The sequence below is a fragment of the Dreissena polymorpha genome, chromosome 9 (genome assembly GCF_020536995.1).
Source record: "Dreissena polymorpha isolate Duluth1 chromosome 9, UMN_Dpol_1.0, whole genome shotgun sequence".
Classification (NCBI taxonomy): Eukaryota; Metazoa; Mollusca; class Bivalvia; order Myida; family Dreissenidae; genus Dreissena; species Dreissena polymorpha.
The window spans coordinates 93,805,952-93,831,485 of NC_068363.1; the positions used below are offsets into that span (position 1 = coordinate 93,805,952).

A 25,534-nucleotide genomic window follows, 5' to 3' on the forward strand; every position below is an offset into this window, starting at 1 on the left:
TGCTTATTTCCTGAAATTTATAATTCCTCTTTATGTTTCATTCTGACGCCTCCATTTTCAGCACAACAAGCAAATTACATATTGACAAGTCATTGAACTAAAACTATTGCTTGTGAAAAGAATTAACCATTGATATGAATAGCCGAGAGTTTTAATATACCTTTGCTCCTTCATAAGATTTATTACTAAAAGCAATGTATTTAATTTAAAAAAGTGTAATAACTGGACTAACTTTTAATATTCATAATAACAATGACAAATAAATATTTTTAATCATGTGCCTGCTCTGGGGTTCTAACCAAAAATCTTTTAAATAATGTAATTTTACCAAACTTATGAACACAGTGCCTTTAATACAACATTTATTATGAATGTGTTTCATGTTCATCTGGAATAGGAAATAAGAAGACAGTTGATGAGAAAAAAATACTAATATTTGGCACCAGAATAGTCAATAACATTGTATTAAAAGTTAGTTTTAACACTTACTCCATTTCTTTCTCATAAGCATCAATGGCAGCGTTGTTAGACGACGCAGTTGAGATTTTCTTGATGGCTTCCCTAGCACGAGCCTCCATCTTCTTGAGATTTCTATTTGCAATAGGCGTTATGTTTAGAATGGTTAGGAAGTTATTTACCTCCACCAGCCTGCCCAAACTGACTAATTGCTGAAAAGAGAAATGAAAATGATAAGAACATGAAAACGAAATAAGGCCGTCGTTTCTTAATAATGACAATGTATTTTCATAGAATCCATTTGTAGCATCATTACAATAATTTAAATAACATGAATGAGTAATCAATTGTATTAAACAACACAAATGCGAAACTAAATTTAAAACTGAATATGATGTACATCTGAATGTTTCCTTATATATTACACGATAAACAAATATTCACTGAAAATGACACTTGGAATTTTAGGAGGTCTAAAAATGTGTAAGAAGTCCAAAGATCAATGGCAATTGTGCAATGATTAAACATTGATATGAATGGCAGGTTTAAAAATGAACACTTGCATACCTGTTCCTATTCTTTGGTAGTTACGTCAAAGCATGGCATTCCCTTGGTGTTGAGATGGAGCTGCTTTCAATAAGCAACACGGTTGACTTCTCTACAGTCAGGGTTTTCACAAACTACGTGTAAATAACCACTTACGCCCTTTTGTAGTTCGCCAACAATGTTATATATCGTCAAAGGAATGGGATACAGATTACAAAACTGACAATACTGTAATTTGTTTAGCAAAACCTCCAGCTCAATCAATCTTCGTCCCTCCCCCACCCACTTCTGCTTGACTTTTTTCACGCCATTTAGCAAATGCGAATAGCTTTTACGCGAGTCATTTTCACACTGATCTCCATCGCAGGGCTCGGTAAATGAATAATTGTGATCGTACACAACGTTGTCGATCGGTGTTTGCTTCTTTTTCGATTTTGCAAATCGCCCGCTTTTATTCCGAACTTTCATTTTGCTACGAAAATGTCAACAACCGTGACGTCATGAACACAAATATTTTAGTAACGAATTAATTTAACTCATATTGTTATTGTATAGTTATTAAATCTTAAAGAGATAAGAAGATTTAACTCTTAAATAAAAAATACAAATTTATTTCGTGTATTTAGTATAATTTCCGGACTTTACCGTAGATATCGGTTATAGTCGAAACGCTTTCCGAATACGGCGATATCGACCGACTATTCCCGATCTCATTAGGCACCTACTGCCTTAAGTTATATATTTGTTAGATCCGTTTGATTATCAGAAAATAACAAATCCAAGCAACTAGGGGTTTGATCCTGTCTATATCTTGTCAAGTCTCTTATTTTTTTGACTCTGGGATTATTGTCCATAAAAGTTGAACGAAAAATAAAAATATGCTCGTGATATTAGGTTGTCCAAAGTGTTGTGATAAGTTAGATTGCCAGAAATATATTTGTGTTTCCATCAATACTATGTTTATATTGTCAAGTCTCAGTGTGCGCAACTCAGATTACACAAATTCAGCATCATTTATAATTTCATAATATAAAGCTTATTTATTATCTTTAAGATGCATTTCTACAACTCTACTGTGTTCTTTGACTCTTGACGTGAAACACTGAAACCATTCTAATGCATTACCCAAGATTGCACATTTGCGGTCTTTATATTCTGTGAAACAACTCGGCAGAAATCCCAAATGCATATATCCTTCTATAACCTCACAATTTCTAATTGATCAATCTTGTTAAACAAGTTTTCACAATTTGTGGAATAACATTCATTTTCAGCTTATTGTGTGTGTGTCAGACTTCGACAGGAAATAATTTTCAGAAAAAGTATTACTTGTAAACAAAAAGTTTGTCTCTACTGAGAAAGAACTTTCAGTGAACATTTGAATGGAATTGCTAGCATTATTGAAACTGTCAGTTATACTGAAATTTTAAATTTCAGTATCATCAATTCAAATTTAATTTAACAAAACTTATCTGATAAAATTGAAATTTTAGAATATATAATTGTTGAAATGTCTGAATTTTGTTTTTAAATATACGATTTTCTATCAGAATTAGCAATTAACGTACGATCAACTGAACAATACAACATGTGGTCTAGAACTGTCAACAAGTACATGTTTGAAAAAAAAGATTTCATTACGTTGAGAAGAATCTTACCTGCCACACCTGTGTAGAGGATTTCGGGCGGGGTCGTCTTCGCCGTCACTTTCAACAGAAGCTTAACCATTCCTCCATCACGATTGCCAAGTTATCTTCCCATACCATTGTGGCATGGCTTTTTTCGGTCCGTAGCTTAAAAGCGACTTTCCTTCCAAATGGTTTGAGAGCAGGAGTGAAAATACAGGAGTACTTTTCATGATTTGTCAACTTACTTTCTGTTCCCAAAATGCTTCGCTTTTCTTCAAAGTTACTAACAGTCTTACGCAGAAGCATAGGGCGCTTATTTATATCAATACCAATAAATCAATAAAGAAAAATCTATATTATTTTCGTGGCACTCGTGTTCACTCGCAAGGCTTGTCGTACCAGAGGTCGTACTCAGTAGGGTAGCGAAACTTTGACATGTGCTTGTAAGATTAGTTCAAGAATTATTTATTAAGATCTACGAGTGATCCTGTACTCGATGAGTATATTATATCGAAGTGTTGGATGTTAAATGTTGCTACATAAAACTTTGATGTTGAAAGCCTTGATGTTGAAACATAGAATCGCGGTTAGAGTGGAAGTTTTGTGGTTGGCGGGGAACATATAGTCTGAATTCAAAAAATGTTCATGAATTGTAACCAGAGCTTTTTTCCTTCTGTAAAAATGGCCGTTTTTCACAATTTTGGGAAATTCGCTACTCAAATTTTAACAATTTCAAGAAGTGCTCGACTAAAATTTTCACAATTTCAAGAACTTTGAGACTCAATTTTTCACACTTGTAGAAAGTTTGTGACTCATTGTTCTCAATTTTTAACAGTTCACTACTCATTTGTTCACAAAATAGAGAGGCCAAGGCCGCTTCGCAAAAATAGGAAATAAAAAGCTTTGGTGACAGACACAGAAATAGTTTGTGAGGTTAGTGTTGCTTTACATATTATCTTTGTTTTTCTAAAGGCGTGTTCAGACCTCGACTGTGTTTTTGCGGATGTTGACAATATGGCTGAACATCGTAGAAGTTGTTTTTCAGCTACTGAAGAATAGTTCAAGATGGACCTAACATTCTTATGACCAGCAATAGCCATACTGTCTGTGGGAGGAACATCATGGCCTCGAAGTTTCTGAACAAGATGTTTCCGCGCAGAGTGGTTTGTGTAACGTTTGCCCTCAGGAAGTTTTGCTGCCACCGCCATGGTTTTTAGCATCTTTCCTAGTTTGACCTCAAGGTGTTTTCTTTAAAACCACTAACTGGAGCAACCCTCTTTGGTACGCGGCGCTAGGTTAAATGAATAATCGTTTGAAAACCCCTATGGTTCGCTTTGCGGAATAACCCCTAACATCTTGGGTGTGACCTTCCTGTAGTCACCCAGATTGTCACCGGTGCGTGTTTTTGTCTGCCTCTCCTGAAACTGATTATAAAGAATTATTCACCCGCGGTAGTGGTTCGCAGCTTCACATCTCCCCATCTAAATATGAGGTATGCTCTGTTTGTTTATGGACGTTTTTTATGAAAAATCATTTTTTACCATTGCTATTTTTCACACAAAAAAAATTAAATAAAATGCACGCACAAATGAAGAAACAATGCCGTTTTAATAGTTCTGGCTTCAATAACTTAAAATGTCGCTTTTTATAAAGTTTCAATTGCGCACCTTTTAAGACGTCGGCCAGTACTATATCCACTGTTCGCTGGAGTTTCTTTAGCTGCCATTATAATACTATTTTGATCATATTTATGAATTAATTTAGATGTAGTCTTCAAATTTAGCATGCAAAAATTGTTGACACTTACATAATTTTGTAAAAAAATGATGACGAAGGACTCGATGTCAATGGACAGCGTAAACCCTGTAAATCATGTATGATTCTGACATCATACATCAATAATTTTATTTGAAACAATATTTTCTGCTTTGAATAAGGTATCCAAATTTTCTTAGTTTAACAAATATAAACTTGTTAAAGTTGGTTTTCTATAAAATAAACAAGAAATATCTTTAAAAAAGATATACGGCGTTGATTGTGGTTGGAGTTTATGTAAGGTAAAGAGTTCAATGAATGAGATCTAGGATAGCGAATGTCTTTTTCTGTGCAGTTCTTAGATGCATCACACGCAGTACGGGATGTTACGCGGAGTTTTCGCGGCTTATTTTACATTATTACATATTGCTAGTCATAAACCTATAGATACAAAACAGAAAACCAAAAGGAGAATGGACGTGAAATTAAAACATATGAGTCAACCGGCCACACGCGAAATACCCGTACATATTTTAAATATTTATACGCGCGTTCTTCGAACAAACCTGTTATAGTGGTTTGTCGGGCATTGCTATTTGATTCGATTATTAACAGTATCGAGAATCATCGCGCTCATGCTTAATACATTAGTCAATATGGTGGAATAATTCTTGTTAAATTAATTAAAAATAATATTTATCATGGTATTGTTGAAAACACATTAAGAATCTATTATTGACATACCATTATTATATCGCTGGATATCTTCATTTAACATCTTTCTGGTCTAAAGAAAATTCCAGTTCACCTAGTTCACGCTATAGCGTCTTTATTATATAACGATTATTTTACTGGCCGCGAACTCCGGTCAGCACATAAGGTAGTCGTGAAGACGCAGAGATGACCTGTATATAAACTCTGGCATTCACACACACTGGCCGCGAACTGACCCTGATACCTCGCGGGTTGAAATGCAATGCATTCAAGTGAGGCCTCGCTTCCACTGCTCTTTATACTTTAACATGTTAATCTGTTGACATGAATATGGAAGTTAGTACTAAATATGAGAACATAGCCTTAAAATACAAACGTTCTCGCGCTGGCAATCCTCTAAAAATAAAAGGTGCACGCACAAACTGTATTGATGTCGAGATTGAGTGTAAAACTGTTCTATCTATTAAGCCTGTTCATTGGAGATAACATTGTTTCATGCTGAACATGCAGTAAAACAGTGTTACAAAGACGCGGACATGTTTTCAATGTTTGGTCGTATGCTCAAATCAGCCTATGGGATAATTGAAGTGTATTCATTCTGACCTAGCCGCGGGAAATTTTATTTGAATTTTATTGGACAGTTACAAAGGTCAGGTAAGGTGAAAGGCTGGCCTATACAGCTACGCCGAAAAAACACAAATGTAATTTGAGCTATCACTAACGATTGAAAGAATGCATTTTGATAAAATAGAATTATCCACCTCAATTTGTATTGATCAGTTGTCCCTCTTAAGCCGAAGTGGAGTCTGTTTTTAAGCCATATTATTCCATACCTGGGAATATGGAGTGTGTGGACCAAGAACAGCAGTTTCCTACATCTGGTGTTTGTCCTCATCGATGAGAGGTTGGGCTTCACATTTAAGGCCATTGCCTTGGCCCTGAATACAGCGATATACACCTGTTTGATAATGTAAAGGTAGGCATGTTAGAGGTGGGTTCTGCCTTTCAATCATCCGTCGGATAACTCGAATAGTTTTAATTGTTTGTATTAATAATTCAATTAAATAATCCAGTATATTATACTTATTTGCGCATTTTACATTGAAAACAACAACAAAATGTTCATTATATGCTACGTATTTGAAATGCTATGAATAATTTTAATAATATATGCATTTATTTGAATTAGCCTCTTTTCGATTTTTGTATAGATATATTTAGAACATAAATGTCTTTTAATACTGTACATTTCATAATGCATGCATCTGTTTAAAAATAATTACTGTTTCTTAAGGCTTTTCTTATTTTTGCATTGAAGGTTTCACGAGTGAGCGCAAAGTCTGTACCGGAACCGTACATAATGATGTATGGATAACGATGACGACGGATGGAACGATATAACGAGCTTATCAAGAGTCTCTATGAACTCGGTTCATAGTGCGACCCATCCGGTATAGTTACAGAGAGGAGGAATCTTGCCATATAGTTATCTAACTGATCAACTGGAATTTCATGTACTTGCTGTGTGTAACCTTGTTGTGCAAGATATCTGCGAAATGTGATATCAGCCCAATGTTTTTTATGCTGTATTTATATTTTCTTGGTCAGGGATTAATTTATTGGATACTAATCAGAAGCTAGACTGTCAGTAGCAGGTAGTTCCAGTTCATCGTCAAAATTATACATCAATCTGGCATCAAACCCAAACTTTGCCTGAAAGTCTAAATATGAAATTTCAACAACATCTTGTGTATTTGCAATTTGCTAATTGAGTTCAGTTTCAAAGTCATTATCCTCTAGTATTAACCCATTTATGCCTAGCGTCCTGAAAAAAAGGACATTGCAAACAGCGTAGACTCAGATGAGACGCCGCATGTCTCATCAGGGTCTACACTGTTTGCTTAAACGAAATTCTGTAAGAAATATTCTAAAAATAGAAATAAATATACCAGACATCCCTAATTTTGGAAATAAATTGATCCAATTTTGAAGGATGGGAGAGTCCACTGGGCATAAATGGGTTACACAGAAATTTTGATATTCAATATGATTAGCAATTTTTGTTGAATTGTGTTCTATTGCAGACAGCAATTTTAGTGCAGCATACTTACAGCGTAAAAAAATGACAATAAATGTTAAAAGAAAACAAACAATTATTTGTATTATTTATTTCTTTATTTTATATAATTGACCTTAATTGATAAAATATCCATGTGTTGTTATAGCAATGAGCTTGTTCAAAATATTAGTTTACCATTAACTTTAAGAATGAGGTAAAAAAAAAGTAGTTACCGGTACCGTAGTCTATGTCTCTAAAGAGCAATACTTCCGGTAGTATACAACTCAAGTATATGCGATTGTTGTTATATTGTCGCGTTTCATCTGGTAAATCTGATAATGATTAATGAGCCTAAACACTAGTATTAATTTATAGTATGTGTTACTTCCCTTTAAAACAATTATGTCCCTTGAACAATGACAAAATCGCCTCCAATACCAGTATCATTAAAATACTTTACAAATACCAGTGTGAATACATAAACACGTTTAACGTTAAGTTGTATGAAATTAATTTAAAGTTTTGACAGTGAATATAAGTATTCACTATGAGAATACATTTTGCTTCGTAACGTTATCTATCCATAAAGTTTCATGATTGCGAAGCAAGTGCACGAACTTCGAGCGCTGAGCAATATGTTTTGGTAACTCTTGAAGAAGAGTTAATAAGTTGCAAAGTTACTATTTCGAAAATGAACTGATATTATTGCAAGACCGTGCGTTACTTATTTCATTTTCTAAGTTACTTGTGTGTCATTTTCATAGAGTAAATACCGTTTTGCAAAAAGCAATGACACCTTTTGTTTTAAATATATTATATACTACAGTGTAGTTTGTGAAGTATTGTATTTTAAAACATGATATCATAAATTTTATGTTAACTGAACTTGAAATTGATTGTTTGACAATTTTGTTCTGTTCTAGATCTAGTAAAAAGATTACAATTAAGCGCAGGATACTGTAGTAGGTGTCAGTGACAGCAGAACCTGAATTTCAGGCTTTTCCAATATACAGTAATTTTTTTTAAAGAAGAATTTAAAAACCTAAATACTATTTTCTATCATCACACATAACACATGGCATGATCTTTCACAAACTGATTTCGATAACTAATGTCGCCACGTTTCTTGTGATGTTGTATATGACCGTATACTGTACACATATGTTTAGAAACTCAAACATAAATATCATAGTACGTGATTCCATCCTTTAAAATAATTATGTCCCTTTAATTTTTATAAACATACTCTGCAATACCAGAATAAGTCATCGCTTTTTAACAATATGATGGTTGTTGTAAGTAGAATTGTATTATATAAATTAAATAATTGACCGCTTATATAAATCTTCACTATATCATAACATTTCGATCACCTTTCATTATTCAATATCTTGCAATTGACATCTATGTTGCGACGCACAGTGCCCGAATTTCCAGCGCTGCGCATCATTTATGAAAACTCTATACGTAGAGTTAATAAGCTTAGAATTTCAAGGGTTTATAGGGACGTGTTTACATTAAGGTCGGAGCACGCCTTGTGTGGTTTGCAAGTCATTGTTTGTTATTTCCTTATTCACTTTGAAATAGTTATGACACATTCATTTTAAATATTAAGATTAAAAAGCAGTTCGTATATCTTTTACATTTTAGAGAATGTTGCCTCGTTGCAAATGACAACGCATATTGTTAATTATGTTTTACAATATTTTATAATTTGGATGGAAAATATAGATGGCAGAACATTAAGCAATTTAAGGATATTGTTTTGGGAATTTAAGGTCACAAAACATCACTAAAATTTTGCCAACATTTTAATATACATTTTCTATATGAACTACGAAAGCAGATTGTAAAAATGAATGCAATTAAAGCTCAAGTACCGGAGTTATTCTATTTTTAATGCAAACGATATGGGAAAATATGAATGTTTATTTACCCTTTATTTCCTTAAATTCGGTACCTTAAAATGTAATGTCAATATACAATTAATTAAAAATAACGTTTTAAAATAAATACAACGCGCACTGATTTATTCCAATATGAAATGCACACAATGTTTTAAAATTTCTTAAATATCAATATTGTTTACATAAGGGTAAAGGGTCAGTTATTTTGTTTCGCTACCATTGATTCGCGGGTATGGCGGCATAAGACACTTCCTGGACAGGGGTCCGTGTATATACCGTCTTTTCCTGTTTCGTTTTGAATTCCACACGAGAATTTAGGCATGTTTATATTCCGGTTTTCTAATAACCGAAACAAAAACAAAGTACGAAAACAAAATTAACTTATTTATATCGTTTTTCTAATTATAAACAAAATACGAAATCTTTTCCCTCTTCAAAGTTCGTTTCAATCTTCATATGACGAAAATCAATGATTAAAACTTGTCCCGTTTACCGTTCTTGGTTTGATATTACTGTTTACAAAAAACGAAAAACGAGTGGCGCTGTTCAAAGTTCTATAAATAACTTTTTTATTTATAGATCTTTACTCTGTGCTGCTGTCTTGGGGAGGTAACTCATTCGTGGCTTTTGCGCGTACTTTTTCCCTTACATGAGAATAAATCACTTATTTCGATCAGCATGGCTTCTTACGTGTTTTTATTTGGGAAGGAAAATACACGCCGTAAGGGAAGAAGACGTGGATATTTTCAGTTGTTTTTTTCCAAAAAATGTATTTTTCCAAATTGAAATGATCATAAGCTGACATCTAAATGTTTCCCAACGTACCAGTATTTCGTACCGATCCAACCGAATTGATAGGGCTATATTTAGTCTTATGACACTTCCTTCGTTTTCTTTCCCCTTTACTATGCAAATTCAGTACTAATTTTACAAAAAAAACTCGTGTTAGTCCTACAGCCACGGAGAGGTCCTTATATTTTAAGAGCTGTAATACCCCTTCCCCTGAGTCCTGTATTCCAATTATTATTACCCCTTAAACCCGAATGACGTTTTAAGAAGCACAAAATCGGCGGCTGCTGCTAAAATGTCCCCTTTGTTTTACTTTTAACATCACCGTACATAATAGAATGTTTAAGTTGTATTAGACTGCCAATATTGAAAAAAAGAACAGAACAAAGAGAGAATTAATTAAACGCTGTTTGAATCTTATGAAATGGTTAAGTGCAAGGTGTCTAATATATACTTTCCAATTCGTTCGATTAAGTACAAATACATGTTACATTTCACAACTGAACTGTGATATGTCTAGTGATTTTAGCTCTGAAAGAGTTTTAACCAAACACCTTATATAAAACCATTGAAATAATGATATATAATATTAATAATAATATTAATAAATGTGCCTATTTAATAACTAATTAGACAACGTATTTAATGTTCAAGAAAGAGCGCTCAATATGAAGTTAATGCTAACAAAATATTTAACTTCCAATGATATTATAACGCGGCTAAAACTGACTTTAAAAGTTACGTTTCATAAAGAAGACGAATAGCATGCGTAACGCATATAGAAACTACATGCCCTACCGTAACGCGTTATAGTTTTAGACCCTGGTTGTCTTCTAAAATGGAACTCGAATACCATTACAGAAAAGCTGACATATCTGTAACTAAACGTATACGATTTGCCGAGAGAAACGCGCCTTCAAACAAGCATTGACTTGCGTGATCTGTTAAATTACATGCAAAAGTCGAAAAATGTATTATTGTATTCCTTTTATACACATCCAGTTCATGTAAACAGTCATTCGAATAACGTGGAAGGACGAGAGGGCTATGACAATACCTCAGGTTTTCTTCGAAAACAGCTAAGCTAAAAATCATCCGACCATAACCGGCTGATAATATGCACATCTCCTGTTGGTAGTGAAGCTTCCCATAAAGTTTTATTGAATTCCCGTATGAAGTTGCTGAGAAATAGCTCGGACAAGAATTGCACTATATGTACAATGGGAAATTTCTAAGGGCCATAACTCTGTGCAAAATCATCAGACCAGAACCGGCTGATAATATGAACATCTCCTCTTGGTAGTGAAGCTTCCCATAAAGTTTCATTGAATTCCAGTCATTAGTTGCTGAGAAATAGCTCGGACTAGAATTGCACTATATGTAAAATGTATTTGTTGGCAAAATCAAGAACTTTGATTGCTTAATTCATTTGGAGACCAATTGAACTTTAAATATTAAAAGAAAAAACACTTAATACTCTGACAGGAGACAAGCTAGAAGTAACTATTAAACTAATAGCAAGTTATCTCCTTTTGTTTGAGTGATATGATATAGCCTAAGGGCAGATTTGCTTCATTGTCAATATCAGAGACATAACACTGCATGCATTTTATTACCAATTAGGGCTTAGGGCCAGATTTATAACCCTAGAAAACACAAGAGTTCTGTTTGTCCATCTGCTTATCAATACAATATTTCAATAGATCAGTGAAATACTATGGTAACTACAATAGTAATAATACTTTAGTAACAGATGTGATACACTGAGATATAGATATTGCCTTAGTCCTTATGTATTTAAGGCCGTTTCCATAAATAATAAAGAAGCAATTTTTTACAGCTTTAAAGATTTTTTTACAATAAATAACTAAAAAAGTTTATCAATTACAGAATAATGATGGATTTATTATCAAATATCTTAAAGTCTTCCTTTGTGATTTTTAAATGCTATAATTTTCAATCGATCAGTATTGACCAGTAATAACCAGTATTGACCGGTTTAAACCGGGTATTGACCGCCAGCCCGGTCAATACTCAATTGACCGGTCAATATGCCAACCCTGACTTGAAGGGATCATAGCAAGTCAGATCATTTGCACCAAATGTCTAAACAAGGGTATAAGTAAACTGTTGGATGTTATACAATGCACTTTGTTAATTATCTCCACGCTTTTCGGAGCGTGGGGATTATGTGGTTATCTCCGCCGTCTGTCCGTCCGTCCTGGCCTCTATCTCCTCCTACACTATTAGCACTAGAGCCTTGAAACTCAAACACATGGTAGCTATGAGCATATGTGCGACAGTGCACTAGTTGGAATTTTGATCTGACCCCTGGATCAAAAGTTATTGGGGGTTGGGGTGGGGCCGGGTCAGAGATTTTCACTCATTTTACATGCGGCGTGGGGATGCGCGTCGGCCGCGCCATTTCTAGTTAATGGAATTGCAATAAAATGGGCCATGAGGCATGACATTAAAATATCAAAGCATGACAACGTAAGTAGAGGGCCATATTGGACTCACATTGTTCACCTGATTTAACTTCATCAAGCCACTGTACATATTGTTTAGAAAAAGAAACTGGTTACTCCCAGCCAGAAATAACTGATACCGCTGGGGGCTGACGACGTCAAAGCGTAGTCCGTTTCTCTACGACGTCGGGTATATGTTTCACTACGAAACATTGTGTCAATACACTTCTTAATCAGGCGAGTTTCATCTTTTCTGGTATTTATGGATTAGAGAACGGAACATCCAGTAATGGTAGGTACTTATTTTCAATAAAAAAAACTAATAACAAATGCGCGTAATTGCAACCGTTACATTGATTTTGAGCTAAAATCGAAACATTTTGATTTGAAGTAATGCATAAGGTGTTTATTCTGTTAAAACAGCCAATAACAGTAACTTAATTTAAATGAAACTACATGTTACCTTGATACACTGTATATATACAACATATATTTTAATCAGTCAAATGCTTTGTTTGGAAGGAAATTACAAATCGGTGTATGTATAGGTTTTGCACAGAGTATGTATTGGTTGTGCAACGAACTACACATATAATGTATAGGTTACTCAACAAAGTACCCAATCTGTACTTCGATGACAATGTTTCGTAGTGAAACATATACCCGACGTCGTAGAGAAACGGACTACGCTTTGACGTCGTCAGCCCCCAGTGGATACAAGTGATCCAATATCTTATTTACCATCGGTATACAAAGTAACAACCGTTGAGTAAGAATTATTACTGGCAAACCTTAAACCGATCTTTCCGCGTACAAAAGGGACGTAATTTTGCTAAAAAGCTGGTCACAGTTAAAAATCTTGTTTAGTGTCTGTTTATATACGAACAATCCGCTGAATAGTCAAGCACGAAATCCTTGAAACGGTTCAGTAACGAACATTTCCATAAAGGTACATTAAATTCTGACCACTTGTAGCATGGAAAATGACTGGAAAAGGGGAGGGACAGACAGTTGGTCAAAGTGGTGAATATATGCATCTCTGAAAATTGTTCAGACAGCACAATAAATAGACACAACGTTAATATCAGAAGCTGTTTTATTTGAGATTCTATGCAGAGTGATTACAAATGCAAGCATGAGCAGCAATACATGGATAAATGAGAAATACATTTTTGAACAAATATTGCAGTTTTCACCTCTAAATATGAAGGAAAACCCCCATTAGATACATACTTTTTTATTTATATTTAATACATTTATTTTATAAGTAAAACTTACTATTTTTTGTACTTTCAAGGTTACGTTACATTTTAATACACTAGTATAAACATAATGTATGCAAAAAAGTTTTTTCCATTTATGTTAATTGTTATAATCATGCTTGTATACTGGTAGTAATATATTACTGCATAATAAATAACAATTTGGTAAAGAGAATTTTGAAGATTAATCTTATTAATGCAAATAAATAAATAATATAAATAATAATATTAATCTCAATAAGGCAAGAAAACAAAACACAAGAGATTATTCCAAACGGCATGCTCAACTATTAATTCTTCTTTCACGTTATAAAAATGATGGGCATTAGTCTGTGACCTTACATGCATAAAATAGACAATTTCAAGTCAGTTGTTACTTTAGTAATGACACAGATGTCCTTTGTATTTTTGAAAGATCTAGCATACAGTCATGGTACAAGTAATTGGTTACCCTGATATCAAAGGAAGTACATATGAATAATATATATTATATTATCAATTTGAACATAAAGAAAAAAATGTACACACATTTATATTTTAGATTTAAAATGAACCAAAGGGAAATACTTGTGGGTTGTAATGTTCAGTAAACACATTATTATGTGAAGTTGGAATAAGACATTAATCTTGTAGCAAACTGTTTTCAATTATCCATTTTATGCAGTTTTATCTGTCAAACGTATTAACTTTGACAAATTAAATGTGCATGTTAAATTGACACTTGCATTTACTATTGCATTATATAAATTGATTTCTCAACAAAACTGGATGTCTCTTTGATAAAAAAATGTGTAGAAAATGAAACTGTGTCAATGTGTGATTAAACACTGTTAAAAAATACAGTTAAAAGGATAAACACACAATCACTGTTAATGAAAGTCATGGAAAAGTGCATATTATCGTAAAAGCATACACAGAATATTATAAAAATACATTCAAAACATGAAATGAACAGTTTTGATTGAGAAAATCCCTGAAATGAAGTCTATTCCAAGTTTGATGTCATACTCCAAAGTCGCATACTAGTGTGAGTATATTGTTTAATATGAAATTACAAATTTGAGTAGAAGTAAACATCATTAAATAATGTATGTGTTAATAAAATATGAAAAATAAATCTTATTTTTAACTGACCAAATAAAACATTTTGAACAATAAACAACATTTAGTAAAATAAACATTAAAGTAAAGATTGTGTCATGTATTTGGTAACAAATAAGGAAAAGACAACAAAAAAAGGTGAACAGTTTACACATTATAATGTACAAGATAACACACAAGATCTGTCCCAAGACAACCTGCTCCACCATTCTGCTGCTTTCATAGTGTACATTTTCTGCCCGTTATGTGATATTATGACTATAAAAACATATTTGATAGTTACATATTTAGTTATATGCAAATTAAATCAGAAAATTTAGATTAACAACACGTTTGACCAATTAATAGATTTTGATGCAAATAACTCTTTAATCCCATGCAAGGTCTTCATGTGTGCTACCATAACACCTTGCACAAAACATGTGTTAAGTTTCAGTTGAAACATGTTGTTGAAACAGTGATATGGAGCTATTGCACATTTACCTTAACCCATTTATGCCTAGTAGACTCTCCCATCCTTCTAAATTGGATCAATTTATTTCCAAAATTAGGGATGTCTACTATATTTATTTCTATATTTAGAATATTTCTAACAGAAATTCCTTTAAGCAAACAACGCAGACCCTGATGAGACGCCGCATCATGCGGCGTCTCATCTGGGTCTTCTCTGTTTGCCAAGGCCTTTTTTCTAGACGCTAGGCATAAATGGGTTAAGTTTCAGTAAAATCATGTTGTTGAAACAGTGATATAAAAGCTGTTGCACATTTACCTTAACCAGAGCCTTTCGTAGACGCACACGCCAACAAATGTAGTAGAGCTCAGACTATTTGGCAAGTGATCGAGCTAGAAATACTGAGGAATTAATACCATACAGGACAAGAATATGACTTATATTACACTTATTATATTGAATATGGAACAATAAAAGCACTATACACATATATTTACAATTATACTTCTGCACACTTTTGACATATTTACATCAATACAAATCTATTACAATGGATTTAATCATTATGATTTCTGATAGGTTTTACAGCAACATTTATGGAAAAGTGTTTGAAATGAAGACATGTGACAAAAAATCATGCTCACCCCATATTTGACCTACTGCTAAGTGTGACCTTGACCTTTAAGCTATGCATACCGATGTTGCTCACAACATATCGTCCTAAATTTTGTGGTCAGTTATTTTCCAATGCTTGATAAATTTTGAATTTCTGTGACCTATGAATGTGATCTTGACCTTTGAACTGTGGACAGCTGTTGACACGAATGTTGTGCTTAAAGTGCAATTTGCACAAGGTGACCCTATGAGGTATTTATATTTTCATTGACAGAAAAATTATTAACTTACAGATTGATTGGAAAGACCCATACACATGTGCAGAAAATCTTCATTTTTTTCTTTAAAACTTTAAACATTTTAAAGTTAAAAAGAAAATCTTTGTTATCACACCAACAGACTTTCATTATATTATAAAACTGGTTAAACATGTGCAATGACTAAAAAAGGAATACATGTTCAAGACAAAACTTTAGCATGGTATTTATGCTAACAGAACACCAGGTGTGAGGTTAAGGTTGCAAAATTATAAATAAGTATCATGTGTAAAGTCTACATCTTCAAAGTCATGCATGGCACGTTGTCAAGGAAATGAATGAAATGTTTTTTAGCACGTTTACAAAGTCACGATGAATATGAGCTGTGGAAAAACAGGCCAAAATTTATGTGCGTAAAGTGTTGTCCCAGATAAGCCTGTGCAGTCTGCACAGGCTAAGCAGGAACAACACTTGCCGCTTCGTGGTATTATTTAGTTAAAGAAGGTCTTCTTAGGGAAAGCCCAGTTTAGGCGGAAAGTGTCGCCCCTTTTTAGCCTTAAGCCGACACTTTATGCACATGCAATAAGCCCTGTTTTCCTAGACCAAGTCTCATATTTTTGTCAAAGTTATAACATAATACATGTACAAAGGATGTGGATGAAGCCTCTAACAAGTGCTTACTGTACATTAGTGAATGCTTCATACAACCCATCAACAACAAAAACCAAATTGGCACACACATTTTGCAAAAGTGAAAAGCCGACATTCTCTCTCCATCTCTCTCTCTCGGTGGTTCAAGGGTGGCTTTATGTCTACACGTCTGTGAATCTCTTAGAGCTTTGGGTCTTCAGTGTAGATGGAGTAGCAGGCTGGTTCAGAGACCTGGAAATCAAAATTGATCCATTTTTAGGGATATATGGGGGTTTAATGCATGTGCTAGAAGTGTCGTCCCAGATTAGCCTATGCAGTCCGAACAGGCTTATCATAAACGACACTTTTCGCTTACACTGAATTTTTTACTTTCTTTAAACGAAAACTATCATAAGAGCGGAAAGTGTTGTCCCTGATTAGCCTGTGGGGACTGCACAGGCTAATCTGGGACGACACTTTACACACATGCATTTAACCCCCTTTTCACAGAGCGAGGCTCATATATATAGTCCCACCTCCTTGAAGCTCTTCACTTGAGGGTGTTGGGTGCAGAGCTCTAGATAAGGATTTAGTCTAAAGGGTATTTTACCCCCTGAAAACAATTGTTAAAGGGTATTTTACTCCTTAGTTTCAGCCATAAAGGGTATTTAGGAATATTGAGGGGTATTTTCGTTTTCCATAGAAAACTGACATAGTACATGACGTGTTTTATCTAGATATATATTTATTATTTTTTATTAATTAATGCAAACAAAATAAATTTTAAATGGTGATATATATTCAACTTACATGAGTTGCATCTCTGTCTTGATTGGTTCATGTGGTACAATTAAACTAAGTTATGGCACTGCTTGTGCAATTGAAAATAAAGTCACACTGCCTATGGTCTATGTAAGTTAACTTAAAACATCTAAAACGTTATAACTTGAACTTGTTCTTTTCATAGTTACTCATCACTTTACTTCACTTTCTTGGCACGGGCCTTATAACCCTGAAACAATCTTTTCTTTCTCCTCTTTTTATCTTTCAGCCAGACCAGTACTGCATTAGATGGGTCATATGATCCTACAGGGACCTGGTAAATGTTTGTGGCAATCAGAATTTCAAGATTCTCTTCTTTGAAAGAAAGTGATGAAACGTCTTTCACATTCCACACTGGTACCTACCATACACAGGCCAGGGTTTTTTTTTACTAAGAAAGTGAATCCGATTTTCGGCGTCTTCCCCTACCAGAATTTTTCCCCTAAAAATACCATTTCCCCTCCAAAAATATAATTTTTCACCAAAATATAATATATTACCCTCAAAGAAATGGTTTTTTTTCTTTAGGGAAGTCGACACTTATCCAATTTGTACCATGTACAACGATCTCGCTCTCTGTCTCTCTCTCTCTCTCCCGACGAACACTCAAATCTGGGAATCCCAGTGATTCTATACATAGCTCTTAAATTACGTCATGGAAACCGGGCAACTAATCGTATTAATCATGTGACTATTTTACTAGATTCCGGTCTTGGGCGAGAAGGGTGTTTCGTCAATTAATTACCGGAAACCAGTAGAATTTTCATCCAGGTTATGTGAAAGCCAAGATATAAATGTTAAAACAGAAAAAAGTCTCACAATTGGCGTTCATACACGAACAAAATAAAACGTTCGGACTCGGCAAATATTAATTGCGTTGACGCATTTTTTAAGAATGAATCATCAAAAACCGTTGAAACCCAGCAGGATTCGGAGGTACATGTAATCAACATCGATTAATACTGTCGGATTATTGTGAAAGTGAAAGTAGACAATCGGCAGCTGCCGCACCTTTCCCTTCCAATACTGTAGCAGATCTAGATCGTCAACCCATTCATCATGAAATTGAAATCACAATATTGACATCGTTCCCTGGCCCCAGTTGAAAACATTTATTAGATATACCCCTGCAACTTTATTTAGGACTTTGACTTTAATATCATACTTGTTCATGTGTTTAAGAACAAAAAGGTCAGAGACATGCCTCTTCTAAACAAGAGCACCGCCTTGCGGGTGCAGACCGCTCATCTATTTTCTTTTTAAAGGTGAAGGGACTCTCATTTTCAATCACAAAGGAGGGAGGAGTGGAGTGAAGAGGGGTGTATAGTGTGGGGTTGTGGACATTTATTACATTATCTTCCAAAAAAGCGAAAAAAAAAAAAAAAAAAAAAAAAAAAAAAATCGGGGGGGGGGGGGGGGGGGGGGGGGGGGGGGGGTTTTGGGTGCGATGGTTGGACGGTATTTTAAACATAACCGTTTTTAAAAAAAATGGGGGGGGGGTATAGTGTGAGGGTGTGGTGATAATTTGTGAGATGATCTTAAAAAAAAAAAAATAAAATAAAAAAAAAAATTGGGGGGTGGGGTGGGGTGGGGGGGGTGGGGTGGGGGTATAGTGTGAGGGTGTGGTGGTCATTTGTGAGATGATCTTAAAAAAAAAAAAAAAAAAAAAAAAAAAATTAGGGGGGGGGAGGGGGGGAGGGGGGGGGAGGGCACGGGGGATGGTTTGGGTGAAGTCTATTGTGGTATGTCAGGTAAGAGTAGTTTCATCAAAGTATCAATCAAATCTAATCATAAATAAAGAAGTTATGGCAATTTTAGCAAAATTTAATAATTTGACCTTGAGAGTCAAGGTCATTCAAAGGTCAAAGTAAAAGTCAAGTTGCCAGGTACAGTAACCTCATGATAGCATGTAAGTATTTGAAGTTTGAAAGCAATAGCCTTGATACTTCGAGTGGATCGAAACACAAAAATTAACCATATATTAAAAGTTACTAAGTCAAAAAAGGGCCATAATTCCGTAACAATGACAACCAGAGTTATGCAACTTGTCCTTTTACTGTACCCTTATGATAGTTTGTGAGTGTTCCAAGTATGAAAGCAATATCTATGATACTTTAGGGGTAAAGTGGACCAAAACATAAATCTTAACCAAATTTTCAATTTTCTAAGTATAAAGGGCCCATAATTCCGTCCAAATGCCAGTCAGAGTTACATAACTTTGCCTGCACCGTCCCCTTATGATAGTTCATAAATCTTGCAAGTATGAAAGCAATAGCTTTGATACTGTAGGAATAAAGTGGACCTAAACACAAAACTTAATCAAATTTTCAATTTTCTAAGTATAAAAAGGGCACATAATTCTGTCAAAATGCCATTCAGAGTTACATTACTTTGCCTGCACAGTCCCCTTATGATAGTTAGTAAGTGTTGCAAGTATGAAAGCAATAGCTTTGATGCTTAAGGAATAAAATGGACCTAAACACAAAACTTAACCAAAATTGTCAATTTTCTAAGTATAAAAAGGGCACATAATTCTGTCAAAATGCATGCCAGAGTTATCTAACTTTGCCTGCCCAGTCCCCTCATGATAGTAAGTAAGTGTACCAAGTTTGAATGCAATAGCATTAATACTTACTGAGAAAAGTGGAACTAAACGCAAAACTTAACCAAAATTTTCAATTTTTTAAGTATAAAAAGGGCACATAATTCTGTCAAAATGCACGCCAGAGTTATCTAACTTTGCCTGCCCAGTCCCCTCATGATAGTAAGTAAGTGTACCAAGTTTGAATGCAATAGCATTGATACTTTCTGAGAAAAGTGGACCTAAACGCAAAACTTAACCGGACGCCGACGCCAACGCCAACGCCGACGCCGACGCCAAGGTGATGACAATAGCTCATAATTTTTTTTCAAAAAATAGATGAGCTAAAAAAAACCTGAAGTCTGTAGGTGAGTTATAGACATTAAAATGAACAGTTTTTATTTTTCTTTCGCGCTCGATTTTCCCCTTTTACCCAGCGTCCAGCGTCTTCCCCTTTTTCTAAAAAAAACCCTGCAGGCCTATCTTGCAAAGCTTAGCATACTCGGGTAACCCGCTGCTCTCATGAATCTGGATAACTCTATGGCAGAGTACTTTTTTTGATTGATCTTTGTAGCAACCCATTATCATCCCATTCAATCTTGGCCAGTTACGCACTTTAATCGATTATAAATACGTACTGAGATTTGCATTGCGTAATGTTACGTACATGGGCCGATTTTAAAGCGTTTTTTAATTTTTTACAATGCGTAAATACGCAGATACGCATCTTATCTAGAGCTCTAGTTGGGTGTCAGGTTGACCAGAGAGCTCTAGTTGGGTGTCAGGTTGACCAGAGAGCTCTAGTTTGGTGACAGGTTGACCAGAGAACTCTAGTTGGGTGTCAGGTTGACCAGAGAGCTCTAGTTGGGTGTCAAGTTGACCAGAGAGCTCTAGTTGGGTGTCAGGCTGACCAGAGAGCCTTAGTTGGGTGTCAAGTTGACCAGAGAGCTCTAGTTGGGTGTCAGGTTGACCAGAGAGCTCTAGTTGGGTGTCAGGCTGACCAGAGAGCCTTAGTTGGGTGTCAGGTTGACCAGAGAGCTCTAGTTGGGTGTCAGGTTGACCAGAGAGCTCTAGTTGGGTGTCAGGCTGACCAGAGAGCCTTAGTTGGGTGTCAGGTTGACCAGAGAGCTCTAGTTGGGTGTCAGGTTGACCAGAGAGCCTTAGTTGGGTGTCAGGCTGACCAGAGAGCCTTAGTTGGGTGTCAGGTTGACCAGAGAGCTCTAGTTGGGTGTCAGGTTGACCAGAGAGCTCTAGTTGGGTGTCAGGCTGACCAGAGAGCCTTAGTTGGGTGTCAGGTTGACCAGAGAGCTCTAGTTGGGTGTCAGGCTGACCAGAGAGCCTTAGTTGGGTGTCAGGTTGACCAGAGAGCTCTAGTTGGGTGTCAGGTTGACCAGAGAGCTCTAGTTGGGTGTCAGGTTGACCAGAGAGCTCTAGTTGGGTGTCAGGTTGACCAGAGAGCTCTAGTTGGGTGTCAGGCTGACCAGAGAGCTCTAGTTGGGTGTCAGGTTGACCAGAGAGCTCTAGTTGGGTGTCAGGCTGACCAGAGAGCCTTAGTTGGGTGTCAGGTTGACCAGAGAGCTCTAGTTGGGTGTCAGGTTGACCAGAGAGCTCTAGTTGGGTGTCAGGTTGACCAGAGAGCTCTAGTTGGGTGTCAGGTTGACCAGAGAGCTCTAGTTGGGTGTCAGGTTGACCAGAGAGCTCTAGTTGGGTGTCAGGCTGACCAGAGAGCCTTAGTTGGGTGTCAGGTTGACCAGAGAGCTCTAGTTGGGTGTCAGGTTGACCAGAGAGCTCTAGTTGGGTGTCAGGTTGACCAGAGAGCTCTAGTTGGGTGTCAGGTTGACCAGAGAGCTCTAGTTGGGTGTCAGGTTGACCAGAGAGCTCTAGTTGGGTGTCAGGCTGACCAGAGAGCCTTAGTTGGGTGTCAGGTTGACCAGAGAGCTCTAGTTGGGTGTCAGGTTGACCAGAGAGCTCTAGTTGGGTGTCAGGTTGACCAGAGAGCTCTAGTTGGGTGTCAGGTTGACCAGAGAGCTCTAGTTGGGTGTCAGGTTGACCAGAGAGCCTTAGTTGGGTGTCAGGTTGACCAGAGAGCTCTAGTTGGGTGTCAGGTTGACCAGAGAGCTCTAGTTGGGTGTCAGGTTGACCAGAGAGCCTTAGTTGGGTGTCAGGTTGACCAGAGAGCTCTAGTTGGGTGTCAGGTTGACCAGAGAGTTCTAGTTGGGTGTCAGGTTGACCAGAGAGCTCTAGTTGGGTGTCAGGTTGACCAGAGAACTCTAGTTGGGTGTCAGGTTGACCAGAGAGCTCTAGTTGGGTGTCAAGTTGACCAGAGAGCTCTAGTTGGGTGTCAGGTTGACCAGAGAGCTCTAGTTGGGTGTCAAGTTGACCAGAGAGCTCTAGTTGGGTGTCAGGTTGACCAGAGAGCTCTAGTTGGGTGTCAGGTTGACCAGAGAGCTCTAGTTGGGTGTCAGGTTGACCAGAGAGCTCTAGTTGGGGTGTCAGGTTGACCAGAGAGCTCTAGTTGGGTGTCAGGTTGACCAGAGAGCTCTAGTTGGGTGTCAGGCTGACCAGAGAGCCTTAGTTGGGTGTCAGGTTGACCAGAGAGCTCTAGTTGGGTGTCAGGCTGACCAGAGAGCCTTAGTTGGGTGTCAGGTTGACCAGAGAGCTCTAGTTGGGTTGTCAGGCTGACCAGAGAGCCTTAGTTGGGTGTCAGGTTGACCAGAGAGCTCTAGTTGGGTTGTCAGGTTGACCAGAGAGCTCTAGTTGGGTGTCAGGTTGACCAGAGAGCTCTAGTTGGGTGTCAGGTTGACCAGAGAGCTCTAGTTGGGTGTCAGGTTGACCAGAGAGCTCTAGTTGGGTGTCAGGCTGACCAGAGAGCCTTAGTTGGGTGTCAGGTTGACCAGAGAGCTCTAGTTGGGTGTCAGGTTGACCAGAGAGCTCTAGTTGGGTGTCAGGTTGACCAGAGAGCTCTAGTTGGGTGTCAGGCTGACCAGAGAGCCTTAGTTGGGTGTCAGGTTGACAGAGAGCTCTAGTTGGTGTCAGGTTGACCAGAGAGCTCTAGTTGGGTGTCAGGTTGACCAGAGAGCTCTAGTTGGGTGTCAGGTTGACCAGAGAGCTCTAGTTGGGTGTCAGGTTGACCAGAGAGCTCTAGTTGGGTGTAAGGTTGACCAGAGAGCTCTAGTTGGGTGTCAGGTTGACCAGAGAGCTCTAGTTGGGTGTCAGGTGACCAGAGAGCTCTAGTTGGGTGTCAGGTTGACCAGAGAGCTCTAGTTGGGTGTCAGGTTGACCAGAGAGCTCTAGTTGGGTGTCAGGTTGACCAGAGAGCTCTAGTTGGGTGTCAGGCTGACCAGAGAGCTCTAGTTGGGTGTCAGGTTGACCAGAGAGCTCTAGTTGGGTGTCAGGTTGACCAGAGAGCTCTAGTTGGGTGTCAGGTTGACCAGAGAGCTCTAGTTGGGTGTCAGGCTGACCAGAGAGCCTTAGTTGGGTGTCAGGTTGACCAGAGAGTTCTAGTTGGGTGTCAGGTTGACCAGAGAGCTCTAGTTGGGTGTCAGGTTGACCAGAGAGCTCTAGTTGGGTGTCAGGTTGACCAGAGAGCTCTAGTTGGGTGTCAGGTTGACCAGAGAGCTCTAGTTGGGTGTCAGGCTGACCAGAGAGCCTTAGTTGGGTGTCAGGTTGACCAGAGAGCTCTAGTTGGGTGTCAGGTTGACCAGAGAGCTCTAGTTGGGTGTCAGGTTGACCAGAGAGCTCTAGTTGGGTGTCAGGTTGACCAGAGAGCTCTAGTTGGGTGTCAGGTTGACCAGAGAGCTCTAGTTGGGTGTCAGGCTGACCAGAGAGCCTTAGTTGGGTGTCAGGTTGACCAGAGAGCTCTAGTTGGGTGTCAGGCTGACCAGAGAGCCTTAGTTGGGTGTCAGGTTGACCAGAGAGCTCTAGTTGGGTGTCAGGTTGACCAGAGAGCTCTAGTTGGGTGTCAGGTTGACCAGAGAGCTCTAGTTGGGTGTCAGGCTGACCAGAGAGCCTTAGTTGGGTGTCAGGTTGACCAGAGAGCTCTAGTTGGGTGTCAGGTTGACCAGAGAGCTCTAGTTGGGTGTCAGGTTGACCAGAGAGCTCTAGTTGGGTGTCAGGCTGACCAGAGAGCCTTAGTTGGGTGTCAGGTTGACCAGAGAGCTCTAGTTGGGTGTCAGGTTGACCAGTGCCTATATAAGAGTCGTGCTCTTAGAAAAGGGAGTTCAATGCATTTGCTTAAAGTGTTGTCCCAGATAAGCCTGTGCAGTCCACACAGGCTCATGAAGGATTTAACTTTCCGCTTAAACTGGATTTTAGCTAAGAAGTGACCTTCTTAAAACGAAAACTACCATAACAAGAGATGTGTTTGTTAGAAACACAATGCCCCCTATTGCGCCACTTTGAAATAAAATTTCAATATATCATTTGGCAGGTTTAAAAATTATCTCCCTTTTAAAGCTTATTACTTCCCTTGGATTGTATTTTTTACCTTTGACCTTGAAGGATGACCTTGGCCTTTCACCACTCAAAATGTGCAGCTCCATGAGATACACATGCATGCTAAATATCAAGTTGCTATCTTCAATATTGCAAAAGTTATGGCCAATGTTAAAGTTTTCGGACGGACGGTCAGACAGACAGACTGACAGTTCAACTGCTATATACCACCCTACCGGGGGCATTAAAAGCGTAAAGTGATCCCTGATTAGCCTGTGGGGACTGAACAGGCTAATCTGGGACGACACTTTACGCATATGTATTTAACCCCCTTTTCACAGAGCAAGACTCATATATATAGTCCTACCTCCTTGAGGCTCTTGACTTGAGTGTGTTGGGTGTCAGGTTGATCAGGGCCTGCATGTTGGCTGTCAAATCTTCCACTTCCTTGCGGAGACGGGTCGGAGTTTCAATGTCAAACCTGAACAGAATATCATGAACATGTGAACTCTACAGTTAAATCATGTATACAATAAAATGTTGTTGTTTTTTTACAGCGTTTATTTTTTATTGCAGAAATTTATTAATTCATATATTATGCTGAAAAACATTGTATCTGGTCCTCTGAGAAATTTAAAAGTGTCAATAGATGTCTTATATTTGACCATGAATTAGATTCTTGACCTTTGACCTAGATATCTGGTTCATGCGTGTTCCACTCAGAATGCTCAAAAACTCTGCCAAATTAAGTGAAAGTCTAGTTTAAACCAAAGGTTTTGTTTTGATATTTGACCTTGACCTTTGCATGTGACTTCATAAAACAATGAATGCTACGGGTATGTGAGGTTTCAAGTGAAAATCCGAAATAGAAACAGTCATATTTAGATGTTGCACGTTTACTGAATTATTTTGCAGATATTGCAAGCCAGAGTTAAGGAACTTGGTCACTGACCTCACAAATTACCCCTAACACAAGTGTCAAGTTTCATTTGATTACCTGTAGTAGAAACAGTGAAAAAGAAAAAGAACTGTTGCAGTTTTCCAGTACCAATGTAACCT

The 25,534-nt window shown here is 37.2% G+C and overlaps 1 protein-coding gene across 8 annotated transcripts in view; it reads right to left on the reverse strand.

Annotated features, from left to right (window-relative positions):
* Positions 1 to 15,021: 15,021 nt before the first annotated feature.
* LOC127844954 (uncharacterized) overlaps positions 15,022 to 25,534 on the reverse strand; it is a 345,343-nt gene continuing 334,830 nt past the window's right edge. For all 8 annotated transcript variants that reach the window (XM_052375531.1, XM_052375529.1, XM_052375530.1 and 5 more), the window contains 2 exons: positions 24,843 to 24,956; positions 15,022 to 16,890 (listed from right to left, as the gene is read on the reverse strand). In XM_052375531.1, coding sequence (XP_052231491.1) covers positions 16,821 to 16,890; positions 24,843 to 24,956 — 184 coding nt within the window. In that variant the 3' untranslated portion in view covers positions 15,022 to 16,820. The remainder of the gene's footprint in view (positions 16,891 to 24,842; positions 24,957 to 25,534) is intronic.